The sequence below is a fragment of the Rhinolophus sinicus genome, chromosome 14 (genome assembly GCF_057876585.1).
Source record: "Rhinolophus sinicus isolate RSI-liver-muscle chromosome 14, RSI-T2T, whole genome shotgun sequence".
NCBI lineage: Eukaryota > Metazoa > Chordata > Mammalia > Chiroptera > Rhinolophidae > Rhinolophus > Rhinolophus sinicus.
Genome location: NC_142514.1, coordinates 136778450 through 136802141, shown reverse-complemented (window position 1 = coordinate 136802141; position 23692 = coordinate 136778450). Strand labels below are relative to the sequence as shown.

Sequence of the window (23692 nt, the reverse complement as noted above, 5' to 3'; positions counted from 1 at the left end):
CTGACCCTGCTTTTCACTTGTCTTGGTCCTAGCGGCCTGCCATCTCTCCCGAGAACTTCCTGTCTGCATCCTGGACACCCTGGTTCAGCCCCGGCACCCAGCAGGACTGCTCAGAGTACCTGAAATACCTCCTGGATCGGTAAGGGAGGCGAGGCCCCGGGGAAGGCGCCGCCTCTTCAAGCTCTTTTGCCTCTTCCCGGAAATGAGGGTGCTGCATCGCAGTTGTAGAAGCTCGGAGGAGATGTGTGCCATGAGTGTGGGGGCAGGGGCTGAGTGTGAGGGAAGTGGGGGAGATGCTGACTGGGACCGTGACCTGGGAGGGGTAAGTGTGCGTGTATACATATTGCGCTGTGCATGCCTGAGTGGGCACATGTATTTTCGTCACAGTTCCGGGGGCATCTGCACACAGATATGTACGTGACAGGTTTGTGTGCCTGTATGCAGTATGTAGCATGTGCACAGATGCCATTTTGCACACATATGTATATTGCCTGTGAATACTCCTGCATGTGTGACTGTATGGCCAGCTGAGTAAGGTAGGTGGCATGAGTCACTGGAAATGGATCCATGTGTGTACGAAGACCCCGTGCTTCCTGCTCCAGGCTGCACGAAGAGGAGAAAACGGGGACACGGATCTGCCAGAAGCTGAAGCAGTCCAGCTCGCCGTCCCCACCTGAGGAGCCCCCCGGCCCGAGTTCAACCTCCGTGGAGAAGATGTTCGGAGGCAAGATTGTGACTCGGATATGCTGCCTCCGTTGCCTCAATGTCTCCTCCAGGGAGGAGGCCTTCACGGACCTCTCTCTCGCCTTCCCCCCGCCTGAGCGCAGTCGCCACCGCCGCCTGGGCTCAGTGATGCTCCCCGCAGAGGGCGTGGGGGCCCGGGAGCCCCCGCCACCATCCCCGGCCCACGTCCCAAGCAGGGTGGGTCTGCGGAGGCAGAGGAAACACTGCATCACAGGGGACGCCCCCCACCCTGTCCTGGACATTGAAGGCCTGAGCGCCCAGGGCCCCGGGGAGCAGAGCAGTCGTGAGGAGAAGGTGGAGAGAGATGAGGAAGCAAAGGAAGAGAGAGCAGAGCAGGAGGAAGTGCGAGAGGAGCAGAAGGAGGAAGTAAGGACCAGGGAGAAGGAAGAGAAGGAGAAAGAGGTGGAGGAGGAGAAGGGCGAGAAGGAGGCTGAGAAAGAGACTGAGGAGGAGGAGGACGGCCTGGGCCCAGGGACCCCCAGGGCCACCGGCGCCTCTGCGGAGGGCTCCCGCTCCGTCCTGGACCTGGTCAATTACTTCCTGTCCCCTGAGAAGCTGACAGCAGAGAACCGCTACTACTGCGAGTCGTGCGCCTCGCTGCAGGAGGCGGAGAAGGTGGTGGAGCTGAGCCAGGGCCCGCGCTACCTCATCCTGACCCTGCTGCGCTTTTCCTTCGACCTGCGCACCATGCGGCGCCGCAAGATCCTGGATGACGTCGCCATCCCCCTGCTGCTCCGCCTGCCGCTGGCTGGGGGCCAGGGCCAGGCCTACGACCTGTGCAGCGTCGTGGTGCACTCCGGAGTGTCCTCGGAGAGCGGTCACTACTACTGCTACGCCCGCGAGGGCGCCGCCCGCCCGGGCCCTTCCCTGGGAGCGGCCGACAGGCCTGAGCCCGAGCACCAGTGGTACTTGTTCAACGACACCAGGGTATCCTTCTCCTCCTTCGAGTCTGTCAGCAACATCACCTCCTTCTTCCCCAAGGACACGGCCTACGTGCTCTTCTACCGGCAGCGGCCAGGGGAGGGCGCTCAGGCTGAGCCAGCCTCCCCCCGAGGCCGGACGGAGCCCACGCTCCACAAAGAGTTGATGGAAGCTATTTCCAAAGACAACATCCTCTTCCTGCAGGTGAGCAGACCCGCCAGGACGCCATCCGAGCTCCCGGGGGGAGGGGCTTCCCAGCACCACTCCGGGCTCAGAGAAGGGGTTGCTCCTCTCTGAGTCTTTTCCTTTTTTTCTCGTCCTTTCATCGGCCACCGAATGCAGGGCTATATTGGTGAGCCAGACAGACAGAACCCCTTACTTCAGAGGAACAGACATTGAATAATTGTTATTTATCCAGTTTTCGAACGTGTGCTGAAGGCGCAGCGTGGGGTCTGTGAGTGAAGAATCTAGTGGGCGAGCAGAGTGAGTGGCACCCGGCAGACTGCCCTCGCCAGGGACCGCCTCTGTCACAGGGCCTTCGACTCTTCAGTGTCAAGGGTCGTGTCAAAATACTTAGCAACTGGAACAGCAAGGGCTCTGACCAGTGGGGGGGAGGGGGAGTAGCCACGCTGGGACTTACGGGCAGTCAGTGTCTCCGTCGGGAAGGCGGCACCCGGGGTGGGGACATTCCTGCCAGGCTGTCCAGGTGATGCAGGGCCAGGCTGAGGAGGAAGCGCTTTCTCACAGACGAGTGTGTTCCTAGCGCCCTGAGAGGCGCAGAGCTGGACAGCCGTGCTGGGAATCCAGTGGCGAGGTCCGCGTGTGCTGGGACGTGACCTCCTGCTGCCTGGTGCCCATCATGCCCTTGTCGGCTATTACAGCCTAGTATGAATGAGTTCCTTTCCTCCAAGGAGCTGGGATTTTAGTGGGAGGAGGAAGAGTGATTCTGTAGCCTGGATCTAGGCTGGAAGGACGGGTCCATCCCACTTAGTCTCCCATTCAGCTGGGCAGAAGCTGTGGCTCCTCTGCGCTTGGCCTTGGGGATGCAAGGCGACACTCAGAAGTGCTTTGCTGAGCCCGATGGCGTTGGGGGAGGGTTTGAAGGGAGGATACTCGCTTCAGAGCCTGAGCGTTAAGCTTCCTTTCCCACCTGCCTCTGTTTCCAGGAGCAGGAGAAGGAGGCACGGAGCAGGGCGGCCTACATCTCGGCACTCCCTGCATCTCCGCATTGGGGGAGGGGTTTTGACGAAGACAAGGATGAGGATGAAGGCTCTCCTGGGGGCTGCAGCCCTGCAGGTGGCAATGGCGGTGACTTCCACAGACTGGTCTTCTAATGCGACTCCATCCCTGGCCTGCTTCTACCTGTGGGTGTCACAGCCAACCTCACGGGAGGCCTTGACCCCTTTCTTCTGGCAGCTGGGTGGGGGCCCAGGTCCTGGGAGAGGCACCCTGCCAGATGGGCTACGAGGGAGGCAGGCCCAGTCCTGAAGGCAGGCCCTTCCAAGGACTAGAAAGAAGGGTGCAGAGGGAACTTCTGGGACACCAGTCCTCAGCCTGCAGGTGACATGGAGACTCAGACACAGAGGTGAGAGCCAAGCCCCTTAACCTGGGCCTCCGGTCCTGTCACTGGCATCAGCCCCCTTAGGATTTTACACCCAAGTGTCCTGGTCAACTTGAAGCAGCTTAGATGCACACTGGCCTTGCCCCCCGCACTCCCGACAGGGCTGAACGTCACAGCTCCAATGTTTTGCCATCAAGTAGCATTTCCCTTCCAGCTCCTGTTAGACAATCCTATTACTCTATAGTATGAAAAGCAGAGTGGGATCCACGCCCTTGCACAAAGAAGCGGGCTCAGCTCTGGCTACCTCCTTGTTTCTCTGAGGGGGTTTCAGAGGCGCGTGCGTGGGTGCCTGCACCGTTTGTCCTTGTTTTGAGAGTAGAGGTGGGAAGTACCCCGACACAGGAGCAGACACCAAGTGACAATGCATAGAGGTGCGGACAGCCCCCGTCACAGTGGGAGACCCTTAACCCCCTCTCCCTTCGCCTGCCTCAGTGCCTGAGATGCTGCCGTTTGCATCCCCCGTCTGGTTGAGATGGAGAATCCTCATTTTACTGGAAATACGTGTGTTTCTCATGAAGCCATTGTCCTGAGGAACGCTGGCTGGCTCGGCTCCTCGTCAGGTGGCCAGCAGAGCAGCGGCCTGGGGGCTGGTGGGGCGGGTCTGGTGACGAGTAGCCACTGACCTCATGTGCCCTGACACTGCTGTACCCCTTCTATGGAGAGAAGAGACCCGGGGTCTCAAACAGGAATAAAACTAGTTCTCTGAAGCCTTTCCCACCTTAGGGTTGTCCTGTCCTCCATACCCCCCGTTTCTTGATGTCTAGGCAATAAGGAGGGTACACCCCTGCGCACTGACCTGTGCAACGCACCATAGGAGGTGAAAGCACCCTCCACTGCCGTGCTCCGTAAATGCAAGGGGAGGGCCCAGAGGGCAGAGGCAGGCGCGAGCGGGCTCATTCTCCAGAGAAGCAGGAGCCCACTGCCTGTGCAGGGCTGGGCGGGTCCACAGGCTGCCCAATGGGGTGTGGGCAGGGGACTCACCGACAGTGGGGCGGAGCCTAGGACCTGGGGATGTTTTCAGACTATGGACTGTTGAGAAACAGCTACTGCTGATGCCCGGTTCCTCCTCCCTTCTCGCTGGGAACCTAGGGGTGGGTGGCCTCTCCTGGGCAGAGGCCAGGAGGAAAGCTGGGACGCAGGGCCTCCCCACTGGTGCTGTCCCGCTCTTGGAGCTGGAGAGGCATGCAGGAGCCCCTTTCTGCCCGTCCCTCTGGGAGAACAAAAGTGGGGAGGCAGGGGTAGAGGTGGTGGCGTGGCCAGGTCTGGGCTTCAAGGGCTGCCCGCCTGTGCTATAGGTGGAGTTGAATTTTGGTCCAAATGTCATCAACCCTTAAATGTCAGACCTCAGAGAACAGCGAAAGTGGCCGACAGTCTGTCAGAGACCAAGTCACACTCAGAATTCCGTCCCCATCCAGGGGTCTTTCTAAGAAAGACAAATTGGCAGGTGTTACTACAATTACCATTTTACACATCAGGAATACAGATTCTGAGGTAAGGAGGGTTCATTCTTGTTTCCAGCCAAGAAAAATACCAAATTCTTTACTGACTTCCTTCCTATTAAAATGAAAGTGGAGCAGACTGGCCCAGAGCCTTCCTGGGACCATGAGAGAAACCATTTTCTCATCAAGAACGTGTTGAAGCCGACACACCGCAGCCCCCTGGCTGGCGTATGCCATCCCCCAGCCCCTCAGATGAGGGAGACTTGGTAGCTCGCTCTGGTGACTTCTAATGGACTTTATTGTTGTCCTGTTCCAACACCACAGTAAAAAGGGACCCGCAAGCGCCAGGCCTGTACCATGTGTCACCACAGCAAAAACAGGACCCACAAGAACGCATGCCCACCCCCAACCCAGAGCTACTCACAGGATAAATACGTGTTACAAATTTTTAAAAAAGAAAACAGAATAAATTAATAACTTAAGTGATTAGGCACCAACAGTGATTTGAAAAATTAAATGTCAATTTTAAATGGTGACAGGACAAGAACCTAAGACTGGGCTTCCAGCCCATTTTTCCCTTCCCCACAAATAGCAACAATTCCTTGTGAAATGATTCTAAATTTCAAGACATATGTACCAACAAACACACAAGAACACGTATCACCAAATACCAGGACAGCCTGAATTTCCAGTGAGACCCCCTCAGCAGGGAGGGCCCATGCCTCAAAGAGCTCGGAGGGTCCCAGAATTAGGGCCCCATAAGAGGGGCTAGGGCTCCTGCGGCCAGACTCACTTCCCCCACAATGTGCAGACAAAGGCCCAGAGAGAGGAAGGATGAGCTTCTTTCCCTCCCGTCCTGCACTCGGCTTCCAGACCTCTGTCCAGGGTGTGCATGTCGGTGGGGGCAGAGTTGGTCAGCGTGGCCTGGGGCTGGGGCCTTAGCCCTGTGGCAGGTAACACGGCCACAGTGCATACCGAGTTGAGCCTGTGCTCCAATCACGTCAGAATGGTTGTGCTTCTGTCCTAGGAATGGGGCATACTTGAATGGTTTCAAATGTCGAAGTTGCCAAAATTAATCTAGGGAGGGGACCCTGTGTTCACTGGCAAATGCTCTGCGTGCTGTCCTTCCCTGGTGATCCACACCCTTGAGAGAGCAGTCACAGAGCTGGGAGTTCTCCCTTAAAACAGCTGCGTTATCAGCCATATCAGGGGCCCCAGAAACCATCCACCTGATCCAACCACCCATTTCACAGACAGGCAAACCAAGGTCCGAAAGAACCACAGCTCCCATAGCACTCACTCCCTCTTCTCACTGTCCCTGCTCTACTTCCATTAACCTTGCAGAGATAGAGCTGGAAGTGGGTAAGGACGGCTCCTTCTGTGGGGAGCCCCAGGCAGGGTGAATCCTATGAGCTAAGCTGACTGAGAAAGCATCTCCACTCTTGCCAGGCCACCAAGGGAGGTGGACTTTGAGCCACGGATAAGCCAAAGGACCCGTTTTTTAAACTGAGCTGACGGGTATGTATGAAACACCGGGCAGTCTGGAGCTTGTGAGTTCCTCTTGTTCTACTTTCCATCTCTACCCCTGCCTCCAGCCTAAGAGTTGGGGAGTTATAGGAACCAAGAACTGTGGGGAGGTCTCCTTGCAGATTAGATCTGAACACCTTAGTCTCTGAAGATGCCAGCCAGTTTCATTCACATCATGGCACGTTCAGAAAATGCTTCCATTATTAGGGCACCAGGGGTCCACAGGAGGCTGCTGGAGCGGGAACCGAGGGCATCAATACCTGAGACCACCTGTAGTCATTCAGAGCACTGCCCCAGGAGACCCTTCGTAGAAGGCCTTTAAGAGACACAGTCAGGGCTGCGCAGAGTGAACCAGCAAACCCCGCTCCTGCAGGCCACTGTGGCCATTGCCACTGCACCTGTGGGAACACTGGGGCATGGACACCCCGAGGTCTTTGTTCCCAAAGCACAAGGATTTGCAAGTCTCCCCTCCCTTCTGCTACTGGACCCAGCGCTGCTCTCTTTCCCTGTGAAAATCTGACCCACCTTCTTCTAAGGTCTATCTCAGGCACCTCTTTTTCTTAGAAACTACCTTCTCTGAACCCCACCCCCGTCCCACTTGTGCCCCCGGCACCAACCTGCCACAGAAGCAGTCTTGCTTCCTCTGCACATGCTCAGTCACGTCAGAATGGTGGTGCTTCTGTCTTGGGAATGGGGCATCAGCATTTTAAGTCTCAGGGCCATTACCAGTATCTTTTGTCTTTGTCCTTTTCTTTCCTCACCAACTGTGACCTTCTCAAGTTCACAGTCTGATTAATTCCTTGGTCCTCAGTGTCTAGCCCAGAGCTGGTCACAGCAGCCATGAATAAAGGCTGGTTGAGTTGATCTGAACTAATACTAAGAGGAAGAGGGTACTGTTGAGAAAATAATTTCTCCCAGGATGGGATTTCTCAGGGAATGGTCAGGCCATTGGGCTGGAGAGGGGTGTGTACACACACTCACGGACGCTACAAGGTGAGTGGTAGCCACCTCCATTCAACATGGTGGGAAGTTTTTTTTTTTTTTTTTTAGGAGGAAGAAGGGCTACTCATCTCAGGGTAGGATGACACGTCTGGTCTGCCCAGTTGCCTCTGAAACTCTAGAAAATTTGGCCAAGTGCTTTCCACATAAAAAATTTGGATCCCCTCTCTCCGGGCTCAGGAGCAAGCCTGGGGTGAAGCCCTGCCTACTGTCCGGGGCAGGGAGGGAGGAGCGGCCTGGCCTCTCCTGTTCCTGTAGCCTGGTTTCAGTCCACCATGGCACCTGACGCGAGGGGAGCAACAGAAGGTGATCTGAGCTGAGAAAACACTCTGAGCCTGGCACTAGGCCACACGTACCTGCCCTGGGACCTGGCACAAACCCTCGCCACACAAGGCACAAGCTGTCAGCGATTCCCACCTGTCACCCCCCAGGCTCCATTCTGCTCCGCTCTCTCCCTTGCACTGCTTTACCTGTCGTCCTCAATCCGGGTACCTGCCCTCGTGTCATGCCACCACGCACATGCTCTCCTGACACGACATCGCCCCGTCACTTTCTGCTCCACCTGGCATCCCCGTGGGACTGCCTCGGGCACACCAGGCCCTTTGGGTGTATCTCCCCGCTTGCTACGCTGTCCCCCCATAGCCTGCCCGCCTCTCTCATCCCATCAGTACCTGCGCCTGCCCCTGCTGCACCGCCCCCTGCAGTGGCCTGTGCAGGGCTCTGCCTGTGCCTCCGCTCTGCCCATTCCTGTCCCAAGGTGGCCCTCAGTCCTGGCAGCCCCTCTAGTGACCCCCTGTTCCCACATCCCACACTATGCGGTGCTTTCCCACAGCTCCACCAGCCTCCCTCACGTGCAGGCACTGCCACACCTCACGCTGCTCCGCCCGGCACACACTCCTCGGTTGTGGGGACTTGGGGACGTCCTGGGCAATCTCTGTCCTAGAGCAGACTGTGTGGCCTGTGGCTGCACAGTCCAGCAGCCACCCGCAGCGTCCTGTCTCCCCACCTCCTGGGCTCTGAGCCCTGCTCCTGGCTCTTGGTGGCCCATCATCCTCGTTCTCCCTCCCTTTTGTCCTCATCCTCCTGCCTCTCCCACCCGCAACAGCTGCACTGCCACTTGGCTGAACGTGGGGGGCCACTCCAGGTACCAACTGCCCCTCTGGATGTGGGGACCTAATTCCTTTGTCCCTCAAGACCACCTGTATGTAACCTTCCTTCTCGACTCCTGCACCTTTTGGTGGCCTTGCCTCCTCTGCCGAGATGGACAGGGATGAAGTTCGTTTTTGCTTTGGTGCTGGTCTCTGACTCCCTGGTCAGTGAGACGCGGCTCCTTCCAGGACGGAGGGACGTAGCCCAGGGGCTGGGGTAGGGGGCTGAGGGCGGGGCGGCACGTGAGGTGTGGGATCCAGCTCAAAGCCCCAGCCCTTCCGCCCACACGTCTGGTAGGTACTCAGGTCTAAAGGGCAGGAAGAGGCTGAAGGATGCTTTTTGGCAATAGCTCTAACTAAGGTAGGAGGAGGCATGGCCATTATTGATAAAAATCAAAGGTGGGGCCCGAGCGGGCAGACGAAGAGCCTCGATCAGGCTCTCACCTCCCAGGGGAAGGGTTCAGGGTCCCTGATGTCAAGTGCTTTGAAGGCCAGAGTGGCAGAGTGGAGAGAGGCGGGCGGGAGGGGGCAGCGGGAGAGGAGAAAGGGGAGCTGGAGGAAGCCGCTGTGGCGCCTGCAGGCCCCTCTCCGCGTGGGGCCCGGGTCACAGCTTGGCGCCCTTGGAAGGCTCCGAGGACTGCCGCACGTCCGTCCACTCCTGCATGGTGCTCTGCAGAGCCTGCGTCTTCTCCTTGTCCACCTGGACGTAGTCCACCTTCTCGTCAGACGTGATGGACGATGTGGATGGCTGAGGGACGGAGCGGGGAAGCACGCGTGGCTGTGAGTTCTCACGAGCTGGGGGCCAGGGCTGGGCTCTTCCTGAGCTGTTCCAGGGGAGAGGAGGCGGCCTCCGCCTGCCACCTGACTGGCCTTAAGAGCCTGTCTGCTTTTACCCAAAGTGGGCTTTAGAGCCTGAAGTCCAAACTGCATCCTCCTTCCTGGTGCCACAGCAGCTCCTGCCAGCCCTGCTGACTTCCCAGCCCCTAGGAGGACCCAGGCCCTTCCTTGGCCTAGTGGATGGGCCCATGCCTCCATTTCTGCCTTTACCCACTTATCTGTGGCCACTCATAAGGGGAAGGAATTTGCTGGGTGCAAACAAGCACCAGCCACAGGCCCTTGTGTGTATGCGCAGTGAGCACGCACGTCCACCCCGTGAGGGGACCGGTGCTGAGGCAGCGTGCCCACCCTGCTGTCTGGACTGGGCCGCTAAGTGGTCTTCCTGTGGAGAGCATTCCTAGGCCTGGGGGTCCCTCCAAGGCCCCTACATCAACAGCAGGGCTCTGGGACCCTCCAGACAGGGAGTCCTCCTCAAAGAAGAGCTTGGGACCAGGCCACGGGAGGCCTGAGTCTTGGATCTGTAGCCCTGAGCCGATCGTGTCTCTCCGTGTGCAGTTACCTGCCCATCTGTACACGGGGGATGGATGGGCTGAGGCCGTCCCATGGGCGTGGGGGGCCTGTGTGCTGAGAAGGGGGACGTGAGCCATGTGAGACCCAGACTAAAGCACAGTCAGGTCGCAAGCAGCTGAATGCTGCTGTTCAGGGGTGAAGGCGCCTCCCCAGAGCCCGGGGAGCACCAGCTGACACCCCGCCCTACTGCGCCCCTCCCGCCACGTACCTTGCGGTGGGGGCTTGGGGAGCTTGGCTGGAAGTCCAGGGCCAGGTAATCCACGCTGCCAGTGCTCTTCTTGGGGGCCGGGCTGTTGGTGCCACTGGGAATGGGGGACGCAGACACTGGGTTTTGCTGTCAGAAGGAGGAAAAAACTGTTAGTTAAGTTTAGGAAACAGACTAAGCCACCACCCAAAGAACAACACCTCTGAGAATAAGAGCTACGAGCTCCCTGAAGGCCTCCTCGGAGCCGTGCTCTGTGCTAGGGACACTTCTTGTTCTCATTTAAACCCTCACAACAATCCTGTGACATGCGTATTATTACTATTCTTATTCTTGTTATTTTTTTTAAAGATGAAACACTGGTTCAGAGACGTAAAGTGACTGGTTTATGGCTGTATGGCTGGTGAGCAGGGGTGGGAAACGCGTGTGCTTTCAGACCCCCGACCTGTGCTGACCCGGCTGTGCCATGTCCCCCCGCCAGGGCATTGGCCAAATCCCATCTGCTCTCCCTGACAAACCCAGCCTTTGCGTGCTGGGCTCTAAGGAGGGAGAGTATTTCCTTTACGTACTGGACATGGGAAAGTCTCCAATTGCAGCCAATCTGCTTCTCTGAAGCTCCTACCCACGGCCTAGAGCGGGGTTGTCACCCCAAAGCAGTTGCCCTCCCCCCAGCTCCCGCTCCTCAGAGACGTGAACCTCGTCCCCGGCTGCAGGGGCCCTGGTCCCTTCAGCAGCACTTCACACGACATGCCCTCGGATCCTGTCTCCATCCCCACACCAAGACTAACTTGTCTGGGATTTTCTGGACGTCTTAGTCTAATGAGGAAGGCAGTATCGTTCTATTTTGGGTTTTGGCTGCTCTATTGGGTAGTTGGTTTGTTCTTTCAATACGCAGCCACTACCAGGTGCGGGACAGCTTTTCTCTTTTCGATGACAGTCTCAGGGAGGACACTTGCCCTGCACTGCCCGTGTTTCTACCTCTACTATGGCCTTCCCTGCGGGGTGTCAGGGATGAGTTTCCCCACCGATCAGTAGATATTCAGCACGTGTTTACACTCACAGACATGCTCATGGGCATAGGTACAACAGGACAGGGTATGAAGGGAAGACCTTTTAAAAGGTTATTTTAACAGGATGGAAGAAGGAAGGTAACTTTGAAGGGTGCTCTTGTCCCCAGCGAGTGTTCTGAAACACCTCTCTAACGACTTGGCCTGCTCATCCTTCTGCGGCTCCCTCCTGCCCACAGGAAAAATCCAGACCCCAGACAGCATTTGAGGTCCTTCGTGATCTGGCTTCAGTCTAACCTCCCCTCGCCTATGTCTGCTTCAGCCACAGTTCATGACTGTCATTCTCCATGTTCCCTCCCTGCCTGGCCACCCCCACCTCAGGGTCTCTATTTCCCAGGCCGGTGTGATGACCTGCCCTGCAGGTGTACCCCCTGATGTCCTCTCCAGGGGCACTGACCATGCCACCTGTGTCAGAGCCACAAGAAAGCCAGGCCTTCTCTGCCCCTTATGGCTGTGGCCTCCTTGAGGGCAAGGACCACGTCTTTACTGCCTCTGACAACGACCCCACAGCGCTTGTCATATATTTGGCTCAAGACAGATGTGCAGCAGCAAATGAAATCACAAAGTGGGAGCCCCTGGGCCAAGGTGAGTTAGCCGCGCCAGGAAGCAGGGACCTGGGAGTCAGAGTCGAGGGGACTCCGCTGGGAGTCGCTCCTGCAGACCCCAGGGGACGCACCATAGGGACGTAGTTCTCTTCGCTGTCCCCCGAGTCCGTGCTGGTGATGCTTTGTGTGGAGATGGGACGGCAGTACTGGGAGGCGCTGGAGCTGAAGGTGTGGCTGCGGAGGGAAGACAGGAACCCGGGTCAGTTCCAGCGCCGGCTCGGCCTCTGACCCTCACACGCCCAGACCGCTGCCCTCAGAGCTTCACACCCCATTATTAGATGAGGCGCTGATACAGAGTGGGTACAATTATGTCCCCTTACAGATGCGGAAACCAAGCCCTGAAAGAGTTACTGACTGCCCCGCTACTGACAGCATTACCATCGTGCAGTTTTCCTGACGCACAGCCCAGCCCCTGGTCCCCTCACCAACCCTAATGGCCCTGCGCCAAGCTCCCATTTCCAAAAAGACACTCACATGGCCCTAGACCAAGACTTGGTGACAGGCGACTTGAAGGGGAGCTCATCGATGACAGCGTTGTTTCTCAGGTCGAGTGGTGTTGGCTTTGCTGGGGCAGGAACAGAAAGTCAAGAATCAGCCAGTGACGACGCCGCCACACACACGTGCTTACACAGGGCACACAGGTGTATTTATGAACGCTTTCATGTTCACCCGTTTTACAGAGGGAAACTGAGGCTCGGCAAGGCTATACACTCTTTGCCCACGTTGACAGGGCTTGAAGTCATGTCTTCAGGTTCCAAATTACATATTATTTGCCTTGTATCTATGGCAATTGTGTTTTCAGAATCCAGAGTGGGGACACGGGGTTTGACAACGGATTGTCCTCCCAGATTTGTGACTACACAAATGAGACATGATATTTGAATTGGAGAAGGCCACCATGAGGGCTCCTTGCTGCTCCTGGACCAGAGCTGGGGGACCTGAAGTGGGGGAAGGGGAAAGCCATGAGACCCGAAGGTTTCAGTTCAAGGGCTAAGATCTGAATTCCCTGTTGGCCAGAGCAACGGGGTTTATCTCTGCCGAAGGTGACTCTACTTTTCCTTTTGAATCCCTGCTACTGTTCCAAAGCCAGCAGCGTGAGGGAGAGGCAGGCCTGGAACCTGAACTCCAGCACTTCCTCCTGTCTAGACGCAGGGGGCACAGATCTACGTTTACTGAACACCTGCGATGGACCGAGTCAATGTCCTAGATGCTTTCCTTGGAAACAAACCCAGGAGGCAGAAATCACCACCCCCATTTCACAGATAAGAAAACTGAGGCTCAGAGAATTGGAATGATTTGCCCAAAGACACACGTAGGAAGTAATGGATAAGGATTCCAACCTACATCTACCTGGTTTGAATACTCAAGCCTTTTTATTACATTATAAGGTATCTTTATTTAATAGACTCCTTTGTCAGTTCTGCCCTACCCAGCCCCAGATCTAATACTAACCCTTTATCCTTGATAGATTTTATGTTACGAAGCACTTCCAGATAGATGACCTATGTCCCTCAGTGCCCCCAGGAAGTAGTATTGCAGTTCCCATCTCACCAGTGAAGAAACAAGGCTCAGAGATACAGAATGATTGGTCTGCAGTCACACGTGAGCAGGTGGCAGAGCTGACACCGAATCTGTCCTGTCCTGGTTCCTGCACTCCTCTGCCCATCAGGCGACTGGGCAGCCAGTCCCCAGGCTGCTGGACCACCAGGATGAGTGTGGAGCGTGTGTAGGTGGCCCAGAGGCTACCGCTTCCTTGCAAGCAAAGTTCAGGAGCCACCTGATCACTAAGTGAAAGCAAATGATCCCTGGCCTTTGTCCAGAGATGAAACAGAGCAGACTTACCTTTCCGGTCAGGCTTGAGGTTGCGGTTGACAGGGGGGGGCTGGATCTCACTCCCTCGGCTGGGGCCTCGGTGCATAGGAAGGGCTGCAGAAGGGTAGCTAAGCGGGTCCAAGTGATGGGGCCCCGGGCTCATGGGGATGTAGACACTCTGGGAGTTATCACCCGCGCGCTCCATGGCCAGCAGGCTGGAGGAACCTGGATTCATGGGCACGTAGTTGTCTTCGGAGTTGGTGCTGTCCGATCGGCCTATGAGCGTTTTCCCTGGCTAGGAGGGAAAAGAGATACAGCCGTCACTAGCAAGAAGAGACAGGAGGGAGTTGAGAATTTATATACGAGTGAAGACAAATCATGACGGAGTGAGCAGAACTGTGACGCTACGAGGCAGATCCTGGGAAAACCAAGTAAGAAACAAACTGGCAGACAGGAGGAAATGAGGTGTGTGGGGCCCTTCTAGCTGCCGTGAGCCCTTGGGACTCACTTAGTTCATGACAAATCTTAAGGGTGAAAAAGCCTTGGTGGCTGGGTGCACCAGGCTTTGTGGACGCCTCAGGCAGAAGGTGGGTAGCCCAGGCTGCTAGTTTGGTTCAGGACCCACCTTCTACCTCAGGTCCAGAATCACCACTGGGAGGTAGGCAGCTCAGGCCCCGAGCTGGGCAGGCAGCAGCCTAGAGGCCTGTGCTTCCTCCTGGGCCAGCTTTCATTGTGACCGCCGAGCTGCCATCAGACCCTGGCTATAGCCTTCCTCCAATTCGTGCCCTGTCTGTCCAGACGTACAACTAAGCTGTTTCTGCTTTGATTGCCTAATTTTCAGTCTTTTTCGTGGGACTGAAGTCAGGCCTCGTCTGCTTAGCTGGGGCTGACTCCTTGCAGGACTGTGCTCAGCCCCGTCTAGAAGCAGCCGGAGATCCTGTGCTCAAACCATAATTCTGCCCCCGAGCCTGACTCAGCAGCACCCGGGCCCGCTGACCTCGTGGGCAGGGATGCTTAGACCCACCCCCCCACAGCCTGGTCCTCTGGATTCTAGAGCCGTCCCGCTTACCTGCAGGGTTGGTGACCCCTGTCGTCTAGTATAACTAAGCACGCACATTTCTCTCAGAGCAGGACACCTGTCTCTGACTTTCTGAAAACTCAACCCAGGGTTCTGAACTGAGACAAAAAGCTTGGCAGGGTCCTAGATGGGAGATGCTGTCACCTTTTGGGCTGTGCTCTTAGTTCTGTGGGCGTGACTGTTAACGCACCTGCGCTGGCCTGAAGACCCCACTCACCAGGAAAGAACTGCCTCCATCCGTCGTGGACTCCGCAGACCGGCCTGCACTCTCCCCACCACGCTGCGGGCACTCGTACGACTCACAGGAAGCAGCTACGACACAGGAAGGAAAACCCAGATGGACTCAGTTGATCTGTGCGCTGACACTCACCCTCACCCTCACCAGTGTGACTGGAACTCCAGGAGATACTACTCTCAACCCCCAATGCTAAGGTATTACTCCTATCACATTGCTCCTCAGTCCCAAAAATTCCTCCCAGGCTTTAGCTCTAGCGCTGGTGCTGGCACCCACACTGAGCGTTTCCTGACCACTCTGCCCTCATCTATGCACCTGTTCTCTAACTCCTATAGCGCTGACCACGTCCCGCTCACCCTAGCTGTCACTCATACAAATACTACAGTAACACTGATACTCGAGTAATTTATAGATGTTGACTTTATTTCCCAACTAGATGTGAGCGCTCTGAAGTGCAGGGACATGATTTTTATATGTCTCTGTCACCTCAGTTCCAAAGCACAGGGTGATCGATCAAATAATTGATGGACTGAAAGACGACAATGAGTCCTGAGCCAGGAGTCAGGACCCTGGGTCCTGCCACTGACTGAATTTACAACCCTGAATAAGTCTCTTAACCACCAAGGGCCCTGCATGTGAAACAGAGATGAGGCCTTGCCCCCCCCGTTCCCCCCCCAACTCTCAGAATCATTACCTGGCTTAAAGAACAGAATGGATATAATAATAAGCTTTGCAAGCTCTAAAGTCAAGGCAGAATGAAAGGAATTAATATTATTGTACTTCTACATCAAACAGGAGATTATATGCAGAGTCGGAATACTCTAAGTGGAAACCAGTGACAACAGAATTTAGATACTTCAGATAGAAATGCAGACTTTAAAAAGAGATTCAACTGTGGCTTAGAAAACATTTTGAAGATCTAATTTTGTTTTACCAGTCTGTTAGTCCATATAGGTTTGGCTGCAGTTTGGACAGGTGCTATACATTTATTTTTGCAATCTTTGGTTTCATTTGTAAATGAAGAAAATACTATGGTTTGGCCTTCTAAACCCACAGTATGTTGTACTGTGGTTAACCACGAAGGTTCTAGCTCCCTTAGTAGAATATCAACTTCTCTGAGGGAGGGTCTTGCCATTGTGGGTGCCCACTGATGGCCTCCAGTGCAGGAGGACCAATTCGTAAGGGGTCTGCGTAGAAGCAGCCTTAACCGCCGCAGTGAGCTGGGCGTGGATGACCAAGGGCTAGCAAACCCCTGAGAATGTGGCACTGCCTCCCTCTCCCCTGGGCCTCAGCCAGGGCTCCTCTGACCTCGGTGAAGTCGGCTGTTGTCCATCGCAGGCAGGGTATTGCGCCTGGGGATGGTGGCGGTGGCCGGGACTGAGCGGCTGTTTTCGCCGACTGGAGGTCTCTGCTGAGGGCTTCCCCATCGAGGTGTTTCTGCCTGACTTGGCTTGGGGGGTCGGGGCGGGGGGGCTATGGCGGAGTCCCCGGGAGCGGCCACTGCCATGGCGTTGTGGTTCTTGTCCAGCGTGAACGTCCTGGGGATCTGGTAGGCCGAGAGCGGGGTGGCCGGGACGTCCATATTGTCCACCAGCAGCTCCCCAAACTCCCGGCACAGGGTGTTGCTGGGCGTCTTGAAGGTGTACACATCCTCGTTGTCTGTCTCCGAGCCTGTGAGGCTGCCCTTGGTGTGGCCCTGGGAGGCCAGGCTGCGCGGGAGGTCGTAGGTACTGTCTCTGAATTCCGCGTTGTGCCGGCTCGGCTTGGGGAGGCTGTAGAAGCCGTGGACTTGACCGCTGACCCCGTTCACACAGTGGCCGTTGCCCTGGGCCAGTTTCTGCACGGCTGTGTCACTCCTCATGAGGAACGAGGCCCTGGTGCCCTGAGAAAAGCTGGCACTCCTGAGAGAGAGAAAGAAGAGAAGGGGCAGAGGGGTTAGAGGCGGCCAGCATTGCCTGCCCAGGGCGCTGGCTGGCATGGTCAAAGCCCCCTGCACCTGGCTGGTGTGGAGAAAACACAGGCTGAGGGGGCGGGCAGGCCTGAGATGGATCTCAGTTTACCAGGTGTGTGACCTTGAGCAAGTCGCTTTCTCTTTCTGAGCTTCACTTGACACGTCTGTAATAATGGTGATTATACACATACTTTGAAGGTTATTCAGAAATGAGACTCTAGTATCCTAGTATACAGATGTTCAATCAGTGTGAGCCTTTATCCGTCCCCTACCCCCGAATAGCTGTGATTAGCAGGAGCTGGTCTCACCCACCCTCTCGCCCCCAACAGCTGTCAACAAGCCAGTTACACTGACCACTTGTTCATTGTTTTAAGTCAGAATACCGGGGGTGCCAAAAACATGTGTACAAGTGGACGCTTTGGTCAGCGTTGCTCAAGCAGTAGTTCATTGTGATCAGAAGTGTCTGGACGCTGATGGTAACCACTTTGAGCACCTCTTGTGATTGCGGAAGTCAAACGTGACTTGTATTCATCTTTTGTTATTGGTATATATTACTACCATTTTAATAGTGTTTTCCTTTCTTAAAATGTGTATACATTTTTTTAGCACCCTCTGTATATACATTTGGATACCAAGGCTGAGAGAGAGAAGAAAGAACCATCTTTCGTCTGTCAGACAACAGCAAGCAAGTCATTTTCTCTGAGTGTCAGTTTTCCCATCGTAAAATAAGTCAGCTAACGAATGTTGATATAAGTTATAAAGAACGATTCAAATGTTAAGCTATATTTTTATTTTATATCATGTTATGGTTTTCTGAGAGGCATTTAGAGGGAGAAATATCTCTTTCCAGAAGTCTAAATATCTGTGGGAAAAATTGTTTCCTGTGTGGGAACTCTATTCAGAATAGAAAAAGTGTAATTTTTTTTTTAAATTTAGGTTTTTGGGAAATAAGGCAAATCTGATCAGTTTAAAGATTCAGGAGTGGAGGGATTTGTGTTAGGTTTCAGTGCTGCCACTGCCATGCTCTGTGGGCTTCACCCAGCCCCCCGCCCCAGGTGTGAGCTAGTGGGTCGCAATGGCTCTTAGGGTCCATCCGGCTCTGAAGCTCTGTAAGTCTGTGGCTTTGTAAGTGTGGTTTGCAAAGTGAACTCTGTGCTGTGTGCAGGGTGAAGTTGTAAGCAAGTGCCAGGGATCCAGGTCTGCTCTTCTCTCTCTTATATTATGATTCTTCATAGGATTTCATATTTGGGGGGAAAAAGTGAAGAATCACTGTTTTAGGACAATCCTTTATAGTAGTGCTTCTCAGCCTTTTGGGGGCTATAAACCCCTAAGAATCGAATTAAAAGCTCTTGGCACTTCTCACCAGAATAAGGCAAATTTTGTATACATACACATTTGCACGCTGTGTCTGAGGGGGAGGGTGTCACAACCCTCTAGGCCCATCCAAGGAACCACCCTGCCCTGTACCAGCTGTATCAGCTCCCAGGGAGCTTGTGATTATGGATGTGGCCACCAGATGGTGGTAGAAAATAGGGCCCAGAATGAGGAAGGGAAACAGGTGTCTACGTCAGGCTCTTGCTTGTAGAAACTTGCATCCATCTCAGTCCCCAAACCTTCAGCAGCCGTCCTCCCTAGTTCTCTGTGCTCTTTTTCCCCCTTCTAGTCCATTCCACACACATAACCACACCACCAGCCGTAGGCCTGGAGCACCGAACATCAAGCCTTTAGACAATGCAGTGCTTGGGGTAGAGGACGTGGAAGGCAGTGGCCCGCATGAGGTGTTCATGTGGTTCACATTTGTCTTGGGTGCTTTTCATTTGTTTTCTTTGGAATTTCCAACTCTGCTGGATATCTCCACCTGGACTGGTTCACTGAACAAACATTTACTGACACCCCATTTTGCACAGGGGCACGACACAATGGAGACAGAGATGCTGCCTGCCCGGGGCAGGGCAGAGAGGCAGAGGTGCTGACACGCATACAAATCACTACAATTAAATGGGTGAGTGTGCACTGTGGACAGATTTATACTCACCCTCCCTGGGGGAGGTGTGTGGGGGGCTGGTACAGAATGTGAAGGATGCTTCTTCAAAGATGTTGCCTTTGAGCGAGTCTAGCAATTGGCCAGGCCAAAGGCAAGAAAAGGGAAAAGGTGTACTAGTTGGAGGCACAGAGAAGTAGAACACAACCTGGCAAGTTCAAGGAACTGCAAGCTGCTCAGGCTGGAGCAAGCGACTTAGGAGGAAGAGCTGACAGATGCCAATGGTGGAGGGGCCTGGCCAGGGTTGATGGGCCTGGGAGGTCCCCTGAGGGTGGGGGTGGGGATGGCTTTACAGGTATCCTGCAGTAGCCTTAAACATATTCAACGATGAAGTCACCCTCCACCTCCTGACGCTCCTGTCTTGAGAATGGCACCGGTCAGGCAGGCTTGAGAGTTACCCACATTATGATTTCTCATTCAGGAACCCCACGAGTCCTACTGAATCCACCCCAGTTTGGGTCCTCCTGATTTTTCTGATAAGAAAAGGCCTAAGAACAAGTCTCGCCACCATCTGCCCAGGACCTTTGTGATCCTCTGTGTATCCCACTGACATTTACTTTCCGAGCTTCCCAGCTTCAACATTTTCAAAACGGTTTCATTTCCTGCAGGACGAAGCCGCGTTCCAATTCCCACTCACCTTTGCAATCTCTTCTCCTTAGTCCCCCTCCCGCTCTGGGACCCACTCAGGCCAGTGTTCCCAGTCTGCCCTACACAGCCGAGTCTGTTGAAAAGTTCTTACTTCAATTTGGCAAGCTCCTGCTCCTATTTGTGCTTCAAACTTAGCTCAAATGGCACATCTTTGAAAGCTGTTTCTTACCATCCTCTACCCCTCAGCATAATCAATCACTCTCTCAACTCTGTTCTTGGAGCAGGAAGCAATTGTTATCTGTGTTATGTACTATTGTTACTTGGCTTCTCCACCAGACTGTGATTTCCTCAAGGAAAGAAACTGTCTTATTCATTTTCTCCCCCAGCACCTGGATTCATACTTGTTACACAGTATTATAAATAACGAATAAATGTTTGAATGAACAACAAATGAATGTATAAACAAACAAATGAATAAAGAAAAGTGTTGGTGCTACCACCCCCCTTTCTGAGCTTAGCCGAAGCCCTTTGGATCAGCAGATGGAAAACCTCCCCTTCAGTACCTACCAGCAATGGCCCAGCTGGCATCCTCCTCTCTAGCTCACAGAACTATGTCCCACACGATCTAAGCTCCAGCCCTGGGCTTTCATTATTCACCTTTCTCTGGAATGCTTCCTTAGTGCATGAAAATCTAATACCTAATGCAAAAGAAGCCTTTTGCTCCACAAAGGTATATGGGTCGTCTAATTCTCCTTTTTATTTCAATGACTCCTTCCTCTTTGCTCCCACAGCACTCCGTGCTTCCATCATAACACTCACTCTGCCTTGTGTTAAAGTTGTTCGGGTCTGTCTTTCCACTTCTACCAGATCCCATGCTCCTAGAAGGCAGGGGGTCATACCCTGCGCCGGCGTAGTGTCTGGGACGTGGTAGACAATACCAATGCATGTGGAGAGGGACTCTGTTACTTCAAGAATCAGGCAGAAGGAGTTGAACAAGGGAAACAAACTTGCTTTAAGTTCCAGACTCACATGGCAGCAGAACTGGTTCTAGCACCCAGGTCTCTGGATACCCTGCTCAAAGCCCATGCTGTTCCATGCGCTCCACTGGGGCAAGAATCGGAGGTGTGGGGGGGGGAACTCTGTGTACTGGGAAACCCGGTGGCCTTTACTACCTTCACGTGAACCTTTCCTGAGGCCTATGTCACCATGGTGTGCTGATGTGCTTTCCTGGAATGGATGGATATCTGGAAGCCGGGGATCTGGAGGGAGGCTTCTCTTCCAGGGCTGTGGGCTGACAGAGGCCTCATTAAATGGGCATTAAATGGGGCTGTGCCAGACACATCTCGTGTGACGTAGCTTTTAATCTTCCTAACAGTTATGAGAGACAGGTATTGCCCTCACATGCCAGATGAGGAAGACAGCGGAGTTGGTAGAGGAAGACACATTCGAAGGCAAATGTGTAGGGGAGCCCCCGGGGGGTCAGAGAGCAGTTTGGGAGAAAACCGCCCCTCAAGCCAGGAGCCCAGGGCCTTTCTTTGTCGTCTGCAGCGGCAGCTCCCGAGGCTGTGGGTGGGTGGGACTATCACACCACCTCAGGCCCACGCTTCCGTCTTATTATCAACCCCAAACCTTGCCCTTGGCTTTGAGGAATGGTTTCCTAGTTTTCCCAGCCACTTTATTTTATACTTGTTCTTTTGCATATTTTCATATCATTGTAGGTACCACACTACAGCACAATTTCACTCTTTTCCACCCTACTGGATAGACTCCCAGTACCTCAGTGAGGAAGGGCCTGGTTTGATTTTTAATGGGCACGTTCCTATTTAAGGAAACCGTGTACATGATTGGAAGTAAATTAACCACAATTTAGAGCTCCATAGCTATCCCTGGCGATCTTAAGAGGTCATTTGGACCATTCTTCTGCATCTGACCCGTCCCAAATGGATCCTTCCTGTGAGGGAAGAAAATTCACGAAGTTCTGTTTTGCAATCTCTAAGAGGTGAGGTGATCTTTGCATCTATAACCCTTCTGGCTACAATTTGAGTCCGCCTTCTCTCTGTGGTTATAGAGCAAATCTGTATATGTGAAACTAAATGAAACTGAAAGTTGTATATACTGTGTTTGGTCAGTCAAAGCCACCGGAGGAATGAGTCAAAGAAGCCTTAGAAATGATTAATCACGGCTAAGTTCTCCACTGACGTTTCCGAGTTTACTTTTCACCCAGCATCTCTCTGTAGAACATTGCTGCAGAGTCAGTGGTGCCTGCATCTGGCATCTCAGCACTTGAAATTTCACTTCCCTCAACCCTCACCAGAATCATGGCTTTCCACAGCATGTGACTCGCCACTGTGTGTCACCTGTTACAGGTGTAACAACCTCTTTGACATAAGAAGACAGAGACTGGCTCCAATCTGGAATGAGGCCCTTAGGGCTGGAGGGCAAAAATCAATCCAGTGGAATTAATCCATCTTCGGAAATAAAAAGGGCTTTGCTTGTTTTGATGGTGTCAGTTCAAAACTCCTTCCATTGTAAATAGTTACTATTCTTTGTTTTAACTAAAATATAGCTAATATACAATATTATATTAGTTTCAGGTATACGCAATAGTTATTCAACATTCAAATACCTAAAGAAGCGATCACCATGATATAAGTCCAGCAACTGTCTGACACAGTTCCACGCTATCCCAATATTATTGACCATATTTCCTATGCTGTACATCACATCCCCATGACTTATTTGTTTTATACCTGGAAATTTTAACCTTTTATTCCCCTTCACCTTTTCCCCTTGTTTTTTAATTTTTCAATTACAGCTGGCATTCAATATTACTTTATATTAATTTCAGGTGTATAGTAAAATGGTTAGACATTTATATAATTTAAGAAGTGATCCCCCTGACAAGTCTAGTACCCACATGGCACTATACACAGTTATTACCATATTGTTGACTACATTCGCTATGCTGTACTTTACATCCTTGTAACTATTTTGTAACCAGTTTGTACTTCTTAATCCCTTCACTTTATTCACCCTACTCCCCAAGCCCCCTCCCACCTATCACCCCAATAAATCTAGTACCCATCTGACAACATACATAGTTATTACAATATTACTGACTATATTCCTTATGCTATACCCTACATCCCCATGACTACTGTGTAATAACCAATTTGTATTTCTTAATCCCTTCCCTTTCTTCACCCATTCCCAACCTCCCTCCTGTCTAGCAACCATCAAAATGTTCTCTGTATCTATGAGTTTGCTTCTGTTTTATTTGTTTGTTTATTTTATTCTTTACTTTCCACATATAAGCTAAATCACATTGCACCTGTCTTTTGCTGTCTGATATAACTTCATTCAGCACAATACACTTCAGGTCCATCCATGCTGCCACTGATGGTGAGAATCCATTCCCTTCCCTGGCTGAGCAATATTCCATTATATGCTACTTTATCTTCTGATTTGATCCTCTGCTTCATCTTTTATACACACACACACACACACACACACATACACACACACACACACACACACACACACACACACACGACACCTCCTCTTTATCCATGCATCCATCGACGGACACCCAGGCTGCCTCTACATCTTGGCCACTGTAAACACTGCTGCAATGAACATATGGGTGCACATATCTCCTGGAAGTAGCATTTTGGATCTCTTTGGGTAAATACCCAGAAGTGAGGTTACTAGGTCCTTCTTTGTTACTTGTTATAGCCTTTGTTTGAAAGTCTATATTGTCTGGTATAAGTATTGCTACCTCAGCTTTTTGTTCGTTTGCTTGTTTCCATTTTCATGAAATATTTTTTTCCCAGTCCTTTACTTTCCGTCTGTGTGTGCCTTTCGATCTGAAATGAATCTCTTGTAGGCAGCATATGGTAAGGGTCTTATTTTCCTATCCATTCAGTCACCCTATCTTTTGACTGGAGCATTTAATTCTTTCACATGTAAAGTAACTGCTGACAGATATATGGTCATTGCCATTTTATTGTTCATATTTTTTATCCTTTTTTTCATGTTAAAGAATTTCCTCTAACATTCCTTGTAACACTGGTTTGGTCCTGATGAACTCCTTTGGCTTTTTCTTGTCTGGGAAGCTCTTTATCTGTCCTTCGATGCTAAATGATAGCTTTGCTGGTTAGAATAATCTTGGTTATAGGGCCTTGCTTTTCATCAATTTCAATATTTTGAGCCAATCTCTTCTGGCCTGTAAAGTTTCTTTTGAGAAATCAGCTGATAGTCTTATGGGAGCTCCCTTGTAGGTAACTAACTGCTTTTCTCTTGCTGTG

General features: G+C 52.8%; 2 protein-coding genes across 4 annotated transcripts in view; one reads left to right on the top strand and one right to left on the bottom strand.

Moving 5' to 3' along the window:
- The window catches only part of USP35 (ubiquitin specific peptidase 35), a 28465-nt gene extending 24459 nt beyond the window's left edge, over window positions 1-4006 (top strand). For all 3 annotated transcript variants that reach the window (XM_074335706.2, XM_019726381.3, XM_074335708.2), the window contains 3 exons: window positions 33-139; window positions 603-1869; window positions 2832-4006. In XM_074335706.2, coding sequence (XP_074191807.2) covers window positions 33-139; window positions 603-1869; window positions 2832-2999 — 1542 coding nt within the window. In that variant the 3' untranslated portion in view covers window positions 3000-4006. The remainder of the gene's footprint in view (window positions 1-32; window positions 140-602; window positions 1870-2831) is intronic.
- Window positions 4007-5005: 999 nt separating this feature from the next.
- The window catches only part of GAB2 (GRB2 associated binding protein 2), a 183209-nt gene continuing 164522 nt past the window's right edge, over window positions 5006-23692 (bottom strand). Inside the window, exons 4-10 of the mRNA XM_019726383.3 lie at window positions 16114-16706; window positions 14788-14882; window positions 13523-13787; window positions 12155-12245; window positions 11752-11854; window positions 10015-10140; window positions 5006-9147 (exon numbers count right to left, since the gene is read on the bottom strand). Coding sequence (XP_019581942.3) covers window positions 9004-9147; window positions 10015-10140; window positions 11752-11854; window positions 12155-12245; window positions 13523-13787; window positions 14788-14882; window positions 16114-16706 — 1417 coding nt within the window. The 3' untranslated portion in view covers window positions 5006-9003. The remainder of the gene's footprint in view (window positions 9148-10014; window positions 10141-11751; window positions 11855-12154; window positions 12246-13522; window positions 13788-14787; window positions 14883-16113; window positions 16707-23692) is intronic.